The sequence below is a fragment of the Hemiscyllium ocellatum genome, chromosome 31 (genome assembly GCF_020745735.1).
Source record: "Hemiscyllium ocellatum isolate sHemOce1 chromosome 31, sHemOce1.pat.X.cur, whole genome shotgun sequence".
Lineage (NCBI taxonomy): Eukaryota > Metazoa > Chordata > Chondrichthyes > Orectolobiformes > Hemiscylliidae > Hemiscyllium > Hemiscyllium ocellatum.
The window spans coordinates 44,663,477-44,683,820 of record NC_083431.1 but is presented as its reverse complement, the minus strand read 5'-3'; the positions used below and the strand labels follow the sequence as shown (position 1 = coordinate 44,683,820).

At 41.9% G+C, this 20,344-nt stretch overlaps 1 protein-coding gene across 2 annotated transcripts in view; it reads left to right on the top strand.

Annotated features, from left to right (window-relative positions):
* Positions 1–315: 315 nt before the first annotated feature.
* dtx2 (deltex 2, E3 ubiquitin ligase) overlaps positions 316–20,344 on the top strand; it is an 84,741-nt gene continuing 64,712 nt past the window's right edge. For both annotated transcript variants that reach the window (XM_060848450.1, XM_060848449.1), the window contains exon 1: positions 316–752. In XM_060848450.1, coding sequence (XP_060704433.1) covers positions 410–752 — 343 coding nt within the window. In that variant the 5' untranslated portion in view covers positions 316–409. The remainder of the gene's footprint in view (positions 753–20,344) is intronic.

The following is a 20,344-nucleotide window of genomic DNA, read 5'->3' as shown; positions in this document are numbered from 1 at the left end:
TGATTATGCATTTTGTTTTTGTATGTGGTTACTGGTGAAACCTTTATAACTGCAGAGTTCGCTTAACGTGGCCTGTGCAATTAAGTCTCCGCTGTTAGATTTGCACAATTATTTCGATAAAGTTTATGACCAAGTTTCGTTTCTTGGCTCGCACCTGACACCAGTCGTCAAGAGAGGGTGCTAACTGCAGCGCGGTCTCATGGGATTTGGAGTTCACAGCGGGCGAAACAGCAGCTAGACTTCCGGTGATTGTGACCGGAAAGGACTGCAGTTCCCAGAAGGCAGTGCGGTCGTTGACACCCTGGAGACGAGGAAAACAGTGGGAGGGCGGAGTTTTGGATCGGAAAGTTCTCGCAGCCGATACTAAACTCTCGGACCCACACGGACATTGACTTCGGGGAGGACGAGGATGGCAACTCCGGGTTTCGGAAACGGAGGGGCAGCTGCTGCTGGAGGAGGCGGCGGCGGCCTCGGCGCCAGTGGCTCGGCTTTCTCCGTCAGCCCCTTCCCTGTGTCGGGCTCTGGAGCCGGCCTGGCTCCGCTGGTCGCCGTGTGGGAGTGGGAAGACGAGGCGGGCCGCTGGAGGCCCTACAGCAGCCGTGTGAGCGAGCACATCGAGCGCAGCCTCCAGCATTTACAAGGAGCGGCTGCGGCGAAAGGAATCAACAGCATCTCCCTGGGCCAGGCCGAGCCGAGGCTGGCCCCCTACATCATCGATATCCCCACACTCACCCAGTTCCGACAGGACACAGGTAAGACCAGCCCCTCGCTCCCAAAACTCAGCAAGATCCCCTCAGTACTGCCTTCACTGCTGTCCGGAAACGTACTGATCCTTGCCAGTCCTCAGCTTCACCTTTGGTGTTGCTGTCAGTGGTTCATTGTGGACCTAAATGTTCATTTAAAGGTGCAGATATCTTTCTTAATTTCCACCTTTCTTCAGTAAATTGCATTCGATTTAAGTCTGAGGTGTTTTGACTGAAACGAGGTTCCGTTTTCGAGCAACATGCATGTATTTGGAGCTCATTTCTCCCAAAATTATGAGGAAATCAAACATTAGCCCTATTAAAGATTAAAACTTTTCCATCGCACCATAGTTTGTCTGGACTATCAAAACTAACGAATAGGTGTGTTAATATTTAATTGCGAGACTAATCATTTCAATTAGATTCCCTGGTAATAGTCACCATTGTGATTAGGCTATATATTTCAGATTTTCCCCCTCCCTGTTTCAGAGAGATATTGAGGTAGTGGTAATATCACTGGACTGTTGGTTCAGAAGCGCTGACTGTTGCCCCAGAGAAATGGATCCCAATCCCAGGATTGGAAGTTTGAATTTAAATTCAGTTAAATAATTCAAAAGCGGATTGTGCCACAACACAACTCAAGATTATTTCAAAAACCTATTTATCTGGTTTGTTAATGGCTTTTGATAAAGAAAATCTGCCACCTTAATCTGGCCTGTGTGTGACTCCATACTCGCAGCAGTGTGGTTTACTTTGAACTGCCCTGTGAAATGGCATAGCAAGCCACTCAATTTAAGGGTGATTAGGGATGGGCAACAAATACTAATTTTGTCATTGATACTTACAGCTCATGAAATTTAAAAAAAGACACTTTCTTTGGTATCTTCCCATAGTTGCAACTAAGATTGGAGAAATTGGGTTCTTGGCACTCTGACCTTAAGTTGACGTTCTGCGATTCTGCAGTGCTGTGGAAATCTATTAACTTGCAATAGTACGTAAAGATTCATTTTTCAGGGATTTTAAGTCTGAAATGAAGCAAGACAAATGTATACTTTCTCAAGTCAAACATAAGATTCCTTATTTGCATTTGTGATTTTAGATCTAGACTTAAACTGATATAAGGAATGATTCAAACACTTAATGTAAAGATGTGCATTCACAAAGCTGAATAGGTTGAGGTTTGTTGTCAGTACCTCCTCCACAAGGGAATTATTGAATTGCTTGTACATGACCAGAAAATTGAAGGTGTTTGCAACCTTAAAGCTGGCTGTCAAGAAAGTTAAATGCTCCCTACAGCGAACAGTCCCTACAGACATCTTAATTGTCATGTCAAAACTACAGTTTTCATTGTTCAAATTTAGAATCTTTCTACACCTTCATCTTAATATTGAAATCTGGCATGAGGGAATTTATTTGGCTTGACTATTCAACCACGAGACAAAAGGCACCTTCAGCCTTGCACAGCACAACACAAACAGGCTCTCTCTGGGTGGATGAGAAGAGAACAAATAAAGCTGCCTTAGGTTTTTGACTTCCATTTTAAATTGAAATGCAATCTGTAGCTCAAAACTTTAGTTTTGATTTTTTTTAACATGAGTTGCGATGTACTTTGTTAAATTTCTAGTTGTTTGAGAGTTTTTCATATGTTTGATTAACAAAGACCAGTAATTTGACCGAAACAATTCCTACAGAATCCCTATAGTGTGGAAACAGGCCCTTCGTAGATGTTAGAACATTGCTTAAATGATTGAGACCTGTTTTGCTGAGGCATTAAATTGCAAGAATGTTCATTTTTATAGTAACTTTCATAGTTGGTTGCATTACCTTTTGCTTGTAGGTGTTCTTACCAAACAGGCAAAAGTGGGTACTGCAGATGCTGGAGATTAGAGTCAAGATTAAGAGTGGTGCTGGAAAAGCATAGCAGGTCAGGCAGTATCCAAGGAGCAGGAAAGTTTCAGGCAAAAGCCCTTCCTCAGGAATGAGGCTGGGAGTCTCGGGGGTGGAGAGATAAATGGGAGGGGGGTGGAGTGGCTGGGGGACAGTAGCTGAGAGCACAGTAAGGTGGTGGGGAAGGTGATAGGATGGGAAGGAAGATTGACAGGTCATGGGGACTGTGCTGAACTGGAAGGTTGGAACTGGGGTAGGGTGTGGGGAGGGGAAATGAGGAAACTGGTGAAATCCACTGATGCCGTGGGGTTTAAGGATCCCGAGGCGGAAGCAAAGACGTTCTTCCAAATGTTGGGTGGTGAGGGAATGACGATGGAGGAGGCCCAGGACCTGCGTGTCTTTGGCAGAGTGGGAGGGGGAGTTGAAATATTCAGCCAGGGGTGGTGGGGTTGATTGGCGTGGTGTCCCAGAGGTGTTCTCTGAAGCGCTCTGCCAGGAGGTGGCTAATCTCCCCAGTGTAGAGGAGACCACATCGCGAGCAACGGATACAGTAAATGCCACGTGTGGAAGTGCAAGTGGAGCTTTGGATGTCGAAGGTTCCCTTAGGGAGGAGGTGTGGGCGTAGGTTTTGCATGTATGGCGGTGGCAGGGGAAGGTGCCAGGAGGGGAGGGTGGGCTGTTGGGGGTTTGGACCAAACCAGGTAATCACGGATGGAACAATCTTTATGGAAAGCGGATAGGGATGGGGAGGGAAAGATATATCTGGTGGTGGGGTCTGTTTGTAGGTGGCGAAAATGGTGGAGGATGATGCGATGTATATGGAGTTTGGTGGGTTGGAGGGTGAGGATTGGGGAGGTTCTGTCCCTATTGCAGTTGGAGGGGTGGAGTTCAATGGCGGAGTTGCAGGATGTGGATGAGATGTGTTGGAGGGCATATTCAACCACGTGGGAGGGGAAATTGCGGTCTTTAAAGAAGGAGGCCATTTGTGTGTTCTGTGGTGGAACTGGGACCAGACTCAGTGGACACGGAAGAATTGGGAATAGGGGATGACATTTTTGCAGGAGGCAGGGTTGGGGTAGGTGTAATCCAGATTGCTGTGGGAGTTGGTGGCTTTGTAATGTTAAGTCGGTTACCATTGATGGAGATGGAGAGGCCCAGGAAAGAAGGTGAGGTGTCAGAGATGGTCCAGGGGGACCTAAGGTCAGGGTGGAATGTGTTGGTGAAGTTGATGAACTGTTCAATCTCCTTACGGGAGCATGAGGTGGCGCCAATGCAGTCATCAGTGTAGTAGAAGAAGAGGTGGGGAGTGGTGCCGGTGTAACTCTGGAAGATGAACTGTTCTATGTAGCCGACAAAGAGACAGGCATAGCTGGGGCCCATGTGGGTGCCCGTGGCTACCCCTATCGTCTGGAGGAAGTGGGAGGATTGGAAGAATAAGTTTGTTGAGGGTGAGGGACCAGTTCAGCCAAACAAATGTGTGTCAAGTGGCAGGGTACGGGCGGGGACGTTGGGAGAGGAAGAAATGGAGGGTTTGGAGGCTGGCCATGGTGGGTGGAGGTGTAGAGGGACTGGATATCAATGGTGAAGATGAGGCGTTGGGAGTCGGGGAAACGGAAGTCTTGGAGTTGGTGGAGGGTGTGGGTGGTGTCCCAAATGTATGTGGGGAGTTCCTGGACCAGTGGGGATCAGACAGTATCGAAGTAGGTGGAGCTGAGTTCAATGGGGCAGGAGCAGGCTGAGACAATGGGTTGGCTGGGGTGGTCAGACTTGTGGATCTTGGGTAGGAGGTAGAATCAGGTGGTGCGGGGTTCCCGGACTATGAGGTTGGAAGCTGTGGGTGGTAGATCTCCAGAGGTGATGAGGTTGTGTGTGGTCTGGGAGATGATGGTTTGGTGATGGGGGGATGGGATCATGGTCAAGGCGCTGGTAGGAGGAGTGTCTTCGAGTTGGCATCTGGCTTTAGCAGTGTAGAGGTCAGTATGCCAAACTACCACTGCACCCCCCTCCCCCCATCCTCTACTTTGATGGTGAGGTTGGGGTTGAAGCAGAGGGAGTAGAGAGTTGCACGTTATGAGGGTGAGGGATTGGAGTGGGGGAGGGGGTAGACAGGCTGAGGCAATTGGTATCTTGGTGGCAGTTGGAAATAGAGGTCAAGGGCAGGTACTGGCACGGGGCGTCCAGGTGGATGGACTGTGTTGGAGGCGGGCAAAGGGGTCCTTGGAAGGTGGGTAGGAGTCTTGATTGAAAAGGTAAGCTCAGAGGCGAGTTTGTTGCTAACACAACAGTCAAAACCCACAAACAAAAACAGAAGTTGCTGGAGAAACTCAGCAACTCTGGCAGTATCCGTGAAGAGAAAAAGTTAATGTTTTGAGTCCATTGACCCTTGTGCAGACCTCAAATCGGTGGTCTTAACTTGTCATTTTATTATAATAAAATCCTACAAACAGAAATTTTACTGGAAACAAAGGATAAATATTGTCTAGGATCCCAGGCATATTTCCCTGCTCTTCAAGAGGGTAGTCAAGACCTCAGTTTAACATCTTAAATCAAAAGACAGCCTCTGCCTCACTGGCTTCTTCAGTATGCACCTAATTGTCAGCCTAAATTACACACTCGATTCCTGCTTACTTAGAGTCATAGAGATGTACAGCATGGATAAACACAGGTTTTCTGATTTCAGAAGTGAACATGCTACCAGGAAATCCAAGTTGACATAAGTAGGCTGCTGATTTTATAAAGATCCTATTTTTAAAAAATATTTTCTTTAGGAATTGGTGGAACTTACTAGTTCCATAGTCACAGTTAGAAATTCACACATGGTGTATTTGGCCTGCATAACTCCTCCATGGGAGTTTAGCGTGGCCTCAAACATTGATTGCTGTAGCTGGCATTGAGTGGATTATAGGAACAGTGGCTTGTATATTGGTTCCAACACACAATAACGTTTTTGTTCCCAAGATCGTTAAGGTCAAATCTTATACGAGACTTTCGTTTCACCTATTTGTGTCATCTAATCTATCAATAATAAATTCACATGAGTCTTATTTGTAATTTTTGATTATTAAACACTGAGTAGTTTTTAACATAAACTGGAAGGATTGCTTTTGATCCCTGCCATCCAATTTCTTGTAACCTATTACTGCTAAAATCAATTGTTTTCTTAATCATTCATGGGATGTAAACATTGTTGCCATGGCCAGCATTTGATCTCCAGTTTGCTGCTGAGAAGGTGCTGGTGATATCCTTCTAAGTCAAGATGGTGTGTGGAGGAGAGTCTGCAGGTCATGGTGTCCCTGTGTGTTAGCTGCTGTTGTCCTATCAACTAGCAACGGCAATGATCCAGAACCTCATTTTATATTGGAATACATCCATCCAATGATAATCATATTGAAAAGTGCCCATTTACTTTTCTGTATATTTGATGGAAGACTTCTCAATCTGGTTTGTTCTGGATGCTTCCATTGTGGGCTCCTGTCTAAGCCTGAATGTAGTGCTCGGGAGGCAAAGCCACCAATCATCATCAGCCAAACACCAGATGACCTGGTTGTGAACACCCCTTTGTGGCAGTAGCAAATAGCATAGAAATAACCACAAGACAAGCATAACAAAGCATTATTTAGATGTTATCTAGCTTTTTAATTATGTTTCCATTTCTTTTAAGCATTTAATGTTACTTAATTGTGAAATCATTTCTTAATGATTAAGACCTTAATGACCTTAAAAGTTTAATGTCAAAATCTAGTTTGCTTTTGCTCAATTTTTTAAAATGATTTCGAGTGAATGAATATGGGTGAGTGATGTGTATGGATAAGAGGGTAGATGGTAGATGAAGACAAGATGAGGTTGAAGTGTTTGGAAGAGAATCGGTTGGGGGTGGGGGTGGGGGAGTGTTGGCCATGAGTATCAGGCTCAGTGGTTAGTATTGCTGCCTTACAGCACCAAGGACCTGGGTTCAATTCCAGCCTCGACGACTGTGGAATTTGCACGTTCTCTCCATGTCTGCGTGGATTTCCTCTGGGTGTCCTGTTTCCTCCCATAGTTCAAAGTTGTGTGGGTTAGGTGGATTAGATATGCTAAATTGTCCATAGTGTCCAGGGATGTGCAGGCTAGGTGGATTAGCCATGGGAAAATGGGGATAGGATAGATGGTGGGTCTTGATGGATGTTCTTCAAGGGTCGGTGTGGATTTGATGGGCCAAATGGCCTGCTTCTACACTGTAGGTGTTCTGTAATATTTCTGTAATTGGTAGTGATTAGATAGGTGTGGTCTGGGGTTGAGGACAAATAGATTGCAATCCAGTCAGGTTAAGTCAAGAGGGGAGATGATGTCCAAGGTAATTAATTGGGATTTGGGCGAACGGAATTGTTTTGAGGGGATGGTTAATCTTGAGTGGAGTTGGCATTACGATATGGAGACAGACAGCCAAACCAAATCAGCCTTTCTCCCTTTATATTCGCAACATAGTAAAATTAAACTGTCGAAGACCCTCCGGAGTTACTACAGTGGTTCCCTGATCAGACTTTTAAACAAATCCCAGACTTTTTGCATAACCAATTCCAGACAATGGTTTTGTATCTCAAACAATAATGCACCCTACACAATAACTTTAACAGAGGAAAAATTAAATACAGGGAAACTCATTAATGTCCATGCTTTAAATCCAAAACATTTATGTGAACAAGGGCTAAAGACAAATAGACTGACAGAGTTAAGGGGGTAAATAAAAAGAAAATAACAAACAGGCCAGATTATTAGATTATTTAAATGGCTTTCATGATGCATTGTTTAACAGGCATAGTGTGAAATCCTTGGTTGTTCTCTTTTGGAACTGCTGATTAAGGTCATCACCTCTTCACCCAGGTATACGAAGCAATAGTACTAACCTTGCTTTCTATTCTTTTGGTTTCTGGAGGCTAGTGTGAGAGATTAAGCAGAGAGCTTTTTTCATTTGTTCGCTTGTGGACTTTGGGAGTTGCTGGCTGGTTAACATTTATTGTCTGTACAAAGTTGCACTGAGAAGGTAGTGGTGAACTTTCATGCAATGATAGTGAAGGAATGGTGATTATATTCCCAAGTCAGGGTGGGGTGAGTGGCTTGGAGGGGAACTTGCAGGTGATTGTTTTCCCAAGTAACTGCTGTCCTTGTCCATCCACATGGAGGTAGCTGTGGTTTGGAAGATGCTGCCTAAGGATTTTTGGTGAAATCTTCATGCTGTGTTGACAGCAATCAAGATCATCTTCTCAGGAAACACTTGAGAAAAAACAACTTCAATTCTACCCTGATGGACTGAGTGCCTTCCCAAGGCCTCGGTTGCCATTCAATAACTGGCACTTGCTTAAATATCTGGCCCCTTTTAGACTTGCCAAAACTCATTCCACTCTACTGTCCTTGTTAGTAGTCAACTTCTGCTCTCTGTTTAAGCAGTGTCCTTCCTGGGGTTGCTGTGTCTGTAAGAACCTTTTTGATCAAGACTCAGCCTGCAGTGAGCCTCCAGGCCTGGTCTCTCTGATTCTAACACCAAACTGGGATCTTTTTGGAGGCCTCCAGATGCCAAGTAATTGCCCGTTGGAACTTTTAACTTGCAGAAGGATGCCTGTAGTCAGCTGTGTAGATACTTCCTCATGGTCTTTACGTGCAACATCAGTCAATGTAATTGCAACAATTAAAATCCAGTTAGAAAATATGGTATATTGCTTTGGAAGGAAGCTCTCCACTTCTTGAAGGGGTTTTGTTAAGTTATCTTAAATATTTGTTCATGGGTATGGGGCATCATGGTTAGGCCAGCACTTATTGCCTATCCCTAATTTTCCAAAGGCCAGTTAAGATTCAAACATATTGCTGTGGGTTTGGAGTCACATGTAAAACAGACTAGGTAAGGATGGCGGTCGTCTTCCCTAAAGGACAACTGTGAACCAGATGGGTTTTTCTTACAATTAATAATCAATTCATAGTCATTGTAATTCCAAATTTTATTGAAATCACATTCCACTATCTGCCTAACCCAGATCCACACAACATTACCTGGGTCTCTGAATTAACAGTCCATTGATAATACTATTAGGCTTGTCCATCTGGTATGTTGTTTCCAGTGGTGGAGGCAGTGAATATTAAAGGTGATTGATCAGGTGCCAATCGAGTCAGTTGCTTCATCTTGTATGGTGTCAAGCTCCTTCTGTTATTGGAGCTATACTTATATAGGCAAGGAGAGAGTATTCCATCATTTCTTGAAGATAGTGGACAGATTTTGGGGAGTAAGATGGTGATGGCTGGCTGCAGGATTTCCAGCTTTTGATCTGTTCTTGTAACCCAGTATACAAAACTAAAACCTAGACTAGTACAGTATGATTAGGCTAATTTAAGTTTCAGGTCACTGCTGACCACAGAATGATGTTGATGACAGGATGTTGACAGTGAGACATTCAACTATGGCATTGCTGTTGATCATCAAGGGAGATTGTGATATTCTCTCATTATCTGGAACATGTAAAATTTATGCTGCCCTTGACCCTTAATAGCCCACACTAGAATGTTGTTTAGGTCTCACTGCATTTGGGTATCAACTACCTTCATATGAGGAGTTTCACTGTGCAGGCAACAAAATACTAATAATTGTCCTCAGAAAAACCACAGCCCTCCTTTCTTCTAGAGATATGATTGTAGTAAGTTCAGAGTCGTCTTTCTCCCACAAACACCCTCACGAAAAAATTCGCATTTGTGGTTTTGTTAGAGTTTCTTGATATATTTTGTCATCTGTTGGCTTGATCTCAACGGCAATCACTCTCAACCTTAGCTTGAATTCAGTTTTTTTTTGTTTAGGCATTAATAACTGTGTAACCCTCCATGTTTTACCTCTGCACAACTTCTTTCAGCTTCTATACATTCTGGCAACTGGAAAGCTGTTATTATCAGATTTTATGGATTTGGTCCACAAAGCACCATGAATCATTTATTTGTGCATTTGTAAGGGAAGTGAACCATATTGGTTAGTGGGGTGAATTTAAAGCCTGAAGTTGGCTGTAGTCCAACCTTTATGAGCAAGCTGTTCCTAGTTGGGTGTATCATGTCTTTACTAGCCATTTTTTTTCTTCAAAAAGTGAACATTTATAAATTCTTTTCCTGTCTTTTTTTTAATGCCCTCTAGATCCTGGCTCACCAGTGATACAATACCTCTGTTATCATCTCAACTTGTCAGTTTTGAATCCTGTCAAAATTTCTTTTGACTTAATTTTATGGAATATTTGTAGCATAGAAGGAGGCCACATCGTACTGTGTAACTGGCCTGGTACCACTCCCCTTTTTTTTCTCCATTGCGTTGCACATTTTCTTTTCAAAAAAATAAAATTTCCCATTAGAAAGCAATAATTGAACTTGCCTCCACCATCCTGTCAGGCAATGCATTCCACCCAATATATAATGTAATCATTCTTTCAGTTACTGTTGGTTCTTTGCTATTTACCTAAAATTATTGTCCTTTCATTCTCAACTCTGCTGATGGGAACATCTTCTCCTCCAAGCTGTCCAGACCTAGTCTGATACTGAATACCCCAAACAAATCTCCTCTCAGCCTTAATTGAAGTCTCCCACCATCTTGGAACAATTCTTGTAAATATTTCTGCACCCTTTGCAGTGGCTCCACATCATTCATAAACAATGATGCCCAGAATTGAATACAATACTCCAGTTGAAGAAAGAACAGTGTCTGAGAAAGGTTTAGAATAACTCATCGACACTAATCTCTCTCTTGTCACTCAGCCAACTTTAAATCCATGCTGCTTTAGTTTCCTTAGGACTTTAGGCACAGTGGTTAGCACTGCTGCCTCACTCCCCACTGAGGGTTTGATTCCAGCCTCAGATGACTGTCCGTGTGGAGTTTGCATATTCTCCCTGTGTCTGCGTGGGTTTTCTCTGGGTGCTCCAGTTTCCTTCCAAAGTCCAAAGATGTGTGGGTTAGGTGGATTGGCCGCGCTAAAATTGCCCCACAATGTCCAGGGATGTGCAAGTTAGGTCGATTAGCTATGGGAAATAAAGATTTGCAGGTATACGGTAAGGGGTGAGACTTCGTGGGATGCTCTTCAGCGGGTTGGTCTGGACTCAAATGGCCTGCTTCCACATTACAGGATTCCACAATAACCATAGTTTTTAATTTTTATTATTATCTCAGCAATTGTTTTGTATTTCTGTCTTGGAGCCTAATATGGGTGATCTAGAGGAAGAAGGGATTTAGTTGCAGTTTATCTAATGATTTGTGAGAAGGAACCTGATCTCTTTGCGCTTTTTTAATTGCATTATGTTTATAATCCTCAGTCATCCTCTGTAGACTGTACCCTAGGTGATCTTTATCCTTTCCTCTTCAGCTTGCTCCAGCTGTGTAAGCCCCTTCTGATTCTCAGCTTCTATTTATATTCTATTTCTTCATTGGAGCAAGAGCCTTTAGCAGCTTTGGTTGCTCTCTACAGTTCCCTTTTTAAATATTTTTGCTTTTCCCCCTTTAAATGCTTTCAAAGTCCATCTCTGTAATTACATTTTTTTACCTCTTCCAATTGCTTGCTCTTAGAATCCATTTTAGTTTTTTACCATCTGTAAAGAATCTTGGAATGTTAGCCTATATTGGATTTGCTGTGCTGTTTCATGTTCCTCTCTAAGGCCCTTTTTCACCAATTTTGTGAATGTAAATTTTCCGATTCCTTTTTATAACGGTTTGCTGACAGTGTTTTTTTTTCAAACTGTATTCCCAAAGCACTATTAAGTTTTGCCTAACGTGGTGAAAACCGGTGTAAAGACAAAGTGCTGGTAAAACAACTTAAAAGAAACCTGGCTGCAATGTTCACCCTTTTTCAGGACTCTTAAATTATGTTTAGCCTGCAGTGATGACATTTCACTTGTAGCATTGCTGTTGTTACTGAGAAACTGTTAACCTACTGCAGCTGCATGTCCACATAGTATCGATAAAATAACAGATGGCATTGTTCTAAGTCTGAAATTATTTCTTCTGTGCAACTATTATAAACTATTACTTCAGGAATGTACTAATAAGTTAGTGCTGACTTGAAAGAATTTCTGCAGCTGAAATAAATTAAATTCCAAATGGAACAACACTGGAACACTTTCGACACCAGATAGGAATGTGTCTTGTGGTCCAATTTGCTGCACAGCAAAACAAGTTTATTATGTTTTGATAGGATCTAATGTAAGTGGGTTAAAGTTATAAGGTTATGAATTTGAACCTCGCGTCAGGGCCTGAGCAAAAATTGAAGTTACAATGCTTCATAGGCGGTGCCTTTCCCATCCATCAGGTGTACTGTTCTGATTGTTCAGATGGATATTAAAGATTTGTGCTGCAGTTGGAAGACTGGGGAGATCTTCTCGCACCATTTAACCAAATGTGATGTCAAGGAGCCCAAGCAAAATTGAAGTTAGTGGGAATCTGTATAAAATTTTTAACGAGTGAAGTCAAGTTGGGCATAAAGGTGCAAAAACAGAAACTGCTGGAGAAATTGAATAGGTCTGTAGCATTGTGGGGAGAAAGCAGTTAATGTTTTGATTCCGGTGACTCCTAGTCAACGGACTTAAAATGTCAACTCTGTTTTCTCCCCACAGATAATGCTAGACCTGCTGAATTTCTCGAACAATATCTGTTTTTGTTTCAGATATCCAATATCTGCAGTTCTTTTGTATTATTTTTGGGTGTAAAGAAAGATGGATATAATTGTTGGGAGCTGCAGGACACTGGAAGAGTTCCTCAGGATGATACCGTAGGCCTGGTCATCTTCAGCTGCTCCATCAATGACACTCATTGCATGATTGCTATTCCATTCGCATCTCCTCAGAAGCTGAAGCACTCTGTAATCATATACAGCAAAACCTGGATAACATTCAAACTTCCCACTTAAGTGCCATACTAACAGCATTGCACCATCAACATGTTGGAGTTTACGAAAGACCAGAAACTAAACTGGATGAGCTCACAAAATTTTGCAGTGACAAGAACTGGTCAGCTGGGAATTGTACGCTGAATAACTGACCACCTGACTCCCCAAAGCTTATCCACTCTATGGTTCATAAGCCAGGGGTTTGATGTAATATTTTCAAGCTTAATACCAGTCAGGGGAAAGCACCCAATCCGTCACCCTAAATGTTCAATTCCTCTAACATCAATGCACAGTGGTTGCCGTGTGTGCCACGTACAGAATATGCTGAAGCAACTCACCAAGATTCCTTCAACAGCATTTTCCAATCTGTGATCTTTGCTGTCCTAGAAGGACGAAGACAATAAATGCATGGGAACATCATAGCAATTTTCCCCTCCAATCCATACAGCATCTTGACTTGGAAGTATGTCACCATTTCTTCACTGTTACTCAGCCAAGATCCAGGAATGCCCCCATTTCCTTATAGCATTGTAAACTGCAGGAGTTTAAAAAAAAGGCACCCATCATCACTTTCATGAGGACAATTAAGAATGGGTAATAAATTCTGACTTTGTCCGCAGTGCTTAAATCAAAAAAAATCTGACTTGCATCACTTCCTCAAGCACCATCAACAACAATACAATTCAACTCATTCGATTGCTTTGCTTTCTGCGGCATAGTTGTCTCATGCACTGACACATCTGCCTACTTCACACCTGTCTGGGTTTCAAAGTGTGATTGTATGCAGTTGAGACATATGCTTTATCAATATTAAAACCTCCTTCATGTTTACACATAATCAAGAACGCTTGAATTTTTGAGTTTGAGAGGTCGGAACATAGGTATAATGAAATTAATGTAGGAGATGGAAAGTAAGAGATGAAGAAGAGTGGGTAAATGAGGGAAGGGGCAATGAGATGGAGCGATGGCAGAGAAGACAAAGGAAAAAGCAGAGGAACAAGATGGTGGTGCAGTGGCAATGTCACTGGTCCAAGTAATCCAATCCCCAGCCAAAAGTTCACAGAAGGTTGATTTAAAGCTCCCTGTGACAGACGGTGAAATTTGGACTCACTAATAATCTGAGGGGAAAAAGAACTAGCCTAATGGTGACCATTTACCCATTTTCAACTTGTCATACAAACCCAACTGCTAATTTTCTTTCAGGAAGGAAATCTGATGTCTTACCTGATCTGACCTTTGTGTAAGTGCTGACCCATAGCAATGTAGTTGACTCTTAACTGCCCTCTTGGCTATCGGGGAAAGCCAATAAATGCTGGCCTCACCAGTAATGTCCACAACACACGAATAAATAAAACTGAGGAAGCTACTAAAAATTCAACCAATGAGGGCAAGTAAACAGAGCTAGTAGAAGGTAAGAGTGGTTATACTATGGCTAGTTAGAGGAGACTATTTCCTGATTTTCTATTTTCTTTAAATTTTTCACTTGGCAAAATATCTTCAGTTAACCAGTTAGTTATGTGTAGTTTACAAGCTAGCAAAAATAACAATGGTCTGCAGACAGGAATACTCAATTGCAGTTTTGAGACTGAGAAACCAAACCCCAGTGTGCAATCATATTTTGAAAATACATAAACTTTACAAAATTATGAGCAGATTTATTTTGTACCTGAAAATGGTTTTAATTGCATCCTGTTCAAATTTGAACTTTTTTTGGAAATGCAAGCAGTGGTATCTGAAATGAATGGCAAACATGAGAGAGTCAGGCTCAAGATTGGGATGCAGACGGACTCTGACCTCACACTTTTAATACATTGTGTGAGCTGAGATGTTATCTTTTGTTATAAAACCTTGTTATCTCTAGAATGTGACTTAAAAGAAGTTCTGAGATTTACATATTAATCAACTGAAACCTGCGCTCTGAAAGATGAATGACTTAACAATCCAGGTTTGTTCAATATATTACTGTAAACACTAATCGTTTGCTATAAACCCTGTGTCTTATGATCTTATACTCGACAACCACCTGATGAAAGAGCAGCGCTCTGAAAGCTAGTGTTTCCAAATAAACCTATTGGACTAAAACCGGGTGTTGTGTGATTTTTAACTTTGTCCAACACCGGCTCCTCTCTCAACTATTAGAAACAATTTAGATTAGATTCCCTACAGTGTGGAAACAGGCCCTTCGGCCCAACAAGTCCACACCGACCCTCCGAGTCCCCTTTCCCTCTGACTAATGCACCTAACACTATGGACAATTTAGCATGGCCAATTCACCTGACCTGCACATCTTTGAACTGTGGGAGGAAACCTGCGCAGACGCTGGGAGAATGTGCAAACTCCACTCAGATACTCTGCCTGAGGCTGGAATTGAACCTGGGACCCTGGTGCTGTGAGGCAGCAGTGCAAACCACTGAGCCACTGTCTACACACAATGTGGCTGATGTTCACCAATGCTCAGTCAATGTTAAATTTGAGATTTACATTTTTTTTTAAACAAAAGATATTGCAGGATATGGAAATAGAGGATATTTACGGTTAGGCCGTAGATTGAAAAGTAAATGAAGCTCGAGAGGCTAAATGGTCGTCTTGCATTCTCCAGATGAAAATCAAATTTGCTGTAGTGTCATATTGATTAGAAGACGATCCCAAATTTTGTGAAATAATTCGAATTGCCCATGGTGTGAAGAAACATATAAAAATAGCAATGGAGCACTAACTTTTTATTCTTAGTAAGAAATGCAATGTCGCTTTATAATAAACTAAATTGATTTTCAATTGATATCAACAGTATTATTCATATTGTTCATACCAAGCAACCTTCAGTGAAATTGAACCCAGTTTTTGGTGCTTTTAGATAATTTGACTCTTGAAATGATGGTTATACACACAAATCTGGTTTACTATTGATATCTAAGTAAATGCCAACTGCAGAAGCCACTCGTAGAAATACAACACCTGAAATCCAGCTATCCAAAAACAGGGCTTGTTTTTTGAGTAAGCCATGCAAAAATTTTAGGCATTATTTAAATGGGTGGAAAAACATTTGGCTTGTTCAGAGAGTTTCTGCATGCACTTGATAATCATATACTTTGCAACCCTGCCACTTCCTATATACCATGTGGCAAGAGTAACTCCAACCCACCTTAGAAAATTTGGGAGATATGCTGAGTGTTTCTTGTTCCCAATGACCTTGCGTGAACAGTATTTTGTAAGTTGTAGCCTTCCCAAATCAATATCTAGTTTCACTTTTACATAATTTCACCCTGGACACTAAATACCTTAGAACCTTTTTTGGGATGAACTCAGTCTGAGACACTGTATCTGTACAAGTTCCACATTTTAAAAAAAAGGCACTTGTGCTCAACTGATTTAATATTTGAAAGATTTCATGCAATGTCCATTTGGCCACCTTGGTTATTTTGAGTGAGGGGGTAAGTACATGAAGAAACTACAATCACTGAATCCAAAACTACTACTGTGTCAGGTTGTTGAAACTACATGACATTAGGAGATCTCTGACCACTTGGTTTTGGGTATCATGTGGGTTCTGAAGCTTGAGTTACATAGCCACTAGTGTGAGAATAGACTTTTGAAAGCGAAGATATATACCCAGTTCTGAAGAAGGCTCACTGAACCTGAAACATTAATTCTGCTTTTTCTTCACAAGTGCTGCCAGACCTGCTGAATTTTCCAAGAAATTTGTTTTTTTCTGTTTCTAATATCCAGCATTTGCAGGTTTCCCCCCCCCCCCCAACAGTTTTAGCATTGAATTCTGAAGATGCTCCGCAGTTTTTGATCATGTCAAAAACTTTTCTTAAAATTTATCACTCATAAACATTGTTGAAACATTCTGCAAGTTTAATTTTGTTTTTCAATATATTTTTGATTTCATTCGAATTTACAAAGGAATTGGCATAGGCAATTAAATGATCAGTTTTAACATTCATTTAGATAATGACTGATCTATATCTTAACTCCTCCAATGTGCTTTGTTTCTCACTCTGTTCGAGTAAAGAGTTATAGGTTTCGTAATATGAAAATAAATCTTCCTGATATCTCAAATTTTGGTGTCATCCTAAGCAACCAAAAAGAGATCAGTTCCAGAACATTACCCTTCTCCAGAAACTTTCCTTTTATGAAAAGCCCCACAACCCTGCCCTATTTCTCCCTTTTCAGAAAGCTTAAGGTAAGCTGCTTCTAATTTGGGAACTGCACCAATAGCTTGTTTTTTCATGATTTATGTGCTGCTTTTAAAACAAAGCATTTTCCATGATACTGCACAACGAGATGAAAGAGAGATTTCAAATGCATCAGGACACAGCTGGACAAACTTCTAGACATTGGTTACCATTGTTAAGGAAAGGAGTGTGTTTCCATATTAGCATGCAGTGTCAGGATCATCTAAGCAGAGGTGCTGTATGGTGATAATGTCCCTGGACTAATAATCCACAATGTCTGGCCCATGTTCTACAGCATTGGTCCAAATCCCACTATGGCAGATAGTGAAAATTGAATTTAATTTAACAAAAGCTGGTCTAGGAGCAACCATATAACTACTGGTGGTTGTCATGAAAGTACATCTGGTTCATTGATCCCCTTTGAAGGGGAGGAAGTCTGCATCTTTCCTTAATGTGACTCCAGATCGACAGCAATCTGACTCTTGACTGCCTTTTGGGCAATTAGGGGTGGGTAATACATGCTGGCCTGACCCTCTTGACCCCCTCACCCCATGAATGACTATGTTTAACAAATCCTGTTCAGCTTTTTTGAGGGAGGCGGCTGAACTTTAGCCAAGTAGCCTTTCCATGTTAGCCATCCCTGCAATCTCTTTGAGAGCTTATTCGATGCTAATTTGTACTGAAATAATAGGGCAGATTGCCCTTTGAACTCCTTACAAGGGACTGGTTTGAGAGGTGTTTGTAGCACAGTTGTCAAAAAGAAGACTTGTTGTCTATGTAATTCCAAGTCCTGGTGGTGAGGGGCAGGATACTAATCTAAAATTCGTGACTTGATGGATTTGTCTTCCTATCATGTTTTCTAAATGCAGTGAGAAATGTTCATCCTATTTCATGGGAATCATTGGTAAGGGAAAAAATGGATTTGAACAGTTAGAATAGACTTCTTGAACGTCTAGACAAATACTCCTTGATAGACACGTGGGCTGTATTGTGCAAAGCGGTTTACCAGCTATCTGCACACTGACACAGTGGCCTTCACAGGAAACCAGAAAGAATAACAGGAAACCTGTTTATGCAGAGGTGATTGTTGAAACTACAGAATGGTCCAGCTATATGTAGTTATTGTATGTTAGACAATTGGAAAATGAATTGCATAGATAAATGACAGGTGCTGCGTTTTGGTCGGGCAAGCCAGGGCAGGACTTGTACACCTTAATGTTAAGGTCCTGGGGAGTGTTGCCGAACAGACACCTTGGGCTAGAGGTTCATAGTTCCTGGAAAGCAGAGTCCGCAGGTAGTGAGGAAAGTGTTTGGTATAGTTGCATTAATTGGTCAGTGCATTGAGGATAGGAATTGGGAGGTCATGTTGCAGCTTTACAGGATATTGGTTTGGCTACTTTTAGAATATTGTTTGATTCTTGCCTCCTTACTATAAGTCAGAGGTTGTGACACTTCAAAGGATTCAGAAAAGATGTACAAGGTTGTTGCCAGGGTTGGATAGTTTAAGCTATAAGGAGAGGCTGAATAGGCTGGGGTTATTTCCCTGGAGTGTCGGAGGCTGAGGGGTGACCTTATAGTGGTTTATAAAATCTTGAAGGTGAATGGCCAAGGTCTTTTATCAAGGGTGGGGGAATCCAAAACTAGAGAGCATAGATTTAATGTGAGAGGGGAAGGATATAAAAGAAGCAATTTTTTCATGCAGAGGGTGGTGCATGTATGGAATGAGCTGCCAGAGGAAGTATCGGAGGCTGGTACAATTACAGCATTTAAAAGGTATCTGGATAGGTACTTGAATAGGAACAGTTTAGAGGGATATGGACCACATGCCGGCAAATTGGACTAGATTAATTTTGGATATCTGGTTGGCATGGTCGAGTTGGACTGAAGAATCTTTTTCCGTGCTATACATCTCTCTGATCCTGTCCTGTCAGTGGAGTTTGTGATGCATGTGGTTTTGTGCAACTGAAAGAGGCTGAAGATTTGAGTGCTGTTGGGATAGGCCTGTAAAAGCCTGTAGGTTCTGAGTTGATCTGTTATGTCATTACTGCCAAAATGATCTACTCACCCTTAACTTCCCTTCATCAGTGGCCTAGTAAGCGATTCAGTTGAGTCAAGCTATTACAAGTTTGAAACTAAACAGACCATCAGTCTGGGCACTGGACCCACAAGCGTACGCAGACCAGACAAACCTAATGTTATTTTCACCAATATGTGGCAGCTTATTTATAAGACTACACTTCGAATTTTATCATAAGTTTGGAGCCTTTTGGTTTGAGAGACTGCAAAAGCAAGACATGGGTGAGGGAGGAATTGGTTGGGGATCCTCTCATTGGAGCAGATCCATTTTTTTTCCTTTCACCCCTTCATTTACACCCTTTTTAATATCTCTTTCTCCTTGACTGCTATTACCACTGGCCTTTGGCCTTTGTCTTTTGCTTTAGGCAGCCTCACAAACCATTTCACTTGTTGTTCCTTACCCTCTGTCAATAACATTGTAGAATGACACTTTTTTTCTCTCCACAGATGCTGCCAGGCTGCTGAGTTTCCCCGGCAATTTGATTTTGTTCTTGAAGAGTAGCATTGAGGTTAAACCATACTGATCTAACATTTTATTTAGAGTAAAACATGATAAGCATCTGCATCTTGGTTTCAGTGAGTTTTTCTTTACACCTGTTCAAGTGGTGCTCAAATGAATGCCCTCCACTTGCATATAATTAAGGAGCAATGTTTGTAATTGAGGAGCAATGTTTACTTTCTACTTTGAGTAAATTCAAAACCGATCCATCTGCTCAAAACTAGGCATCCTGTGGTGCAGTAAAGTATCAGTGATGGAGTTCTATTCGATCACCATCTATAATTTCATGACCTAATATTCCTCATTCTATAATTACCATGAGGCCAGGAGGTCAGTCTAGACTCAGTGAAGAGAATGTGCCAGCAGCAATGGCAGGCATACTAAATAATGAGGTTTAGGATCATAGGAATTAGGACAAGGAATAGGCAATTCAGCCCTTCGAGCCTGCTCTGCCATTTAACATGATCATGGCTGATCTTATCCTGGTCTCAACTCTATTTTCCTGCCTCCTTCCCAAAGCCCTTTATCCAACTTTTCATCAGAAACTTATCTATTTCTTAATCTGTTGAGTGATTCTGCCTCCACATCACTCTGGGGAAGTGAATTCCACAGATTCACAACCGTTTGAGAGATGTAATTTCTCCTCATGTCGGTTTGAATCTACCTGTTCTCAATCTATGTCCGTGTTTGCGACTGATGCACAAAAGGGAATATCAAATCAACATCCACGATGCCCAGACTGATGATCTGTTTAGTTTCAAACTTGTAATAGCTTGACTCAACTGAATCGCTTACTAGGCCATTAATGAAGGGAAGTTAAGGGTGAGTAGATCATTCTGGCAATAATGACATAACAGATCAACTCAGAACCTACAGGCTTTTACAGGCCTATCCCAACAGCACTCAAATCTTCAGCCTATCTTTCAGTTGCACAAAACCACATGCATCACAAACTCCACTGACAGGACAGGATCAGGATCCTCAGTCAGATCTCCCCTCATTTTTGTGAACTCCAGCAAGTACAAGCCCAAGCTATTCAACCACTCCTCAAAAGCAGCTGTTTCATCCCTGGAATCAATCTGGTGTGAGTCC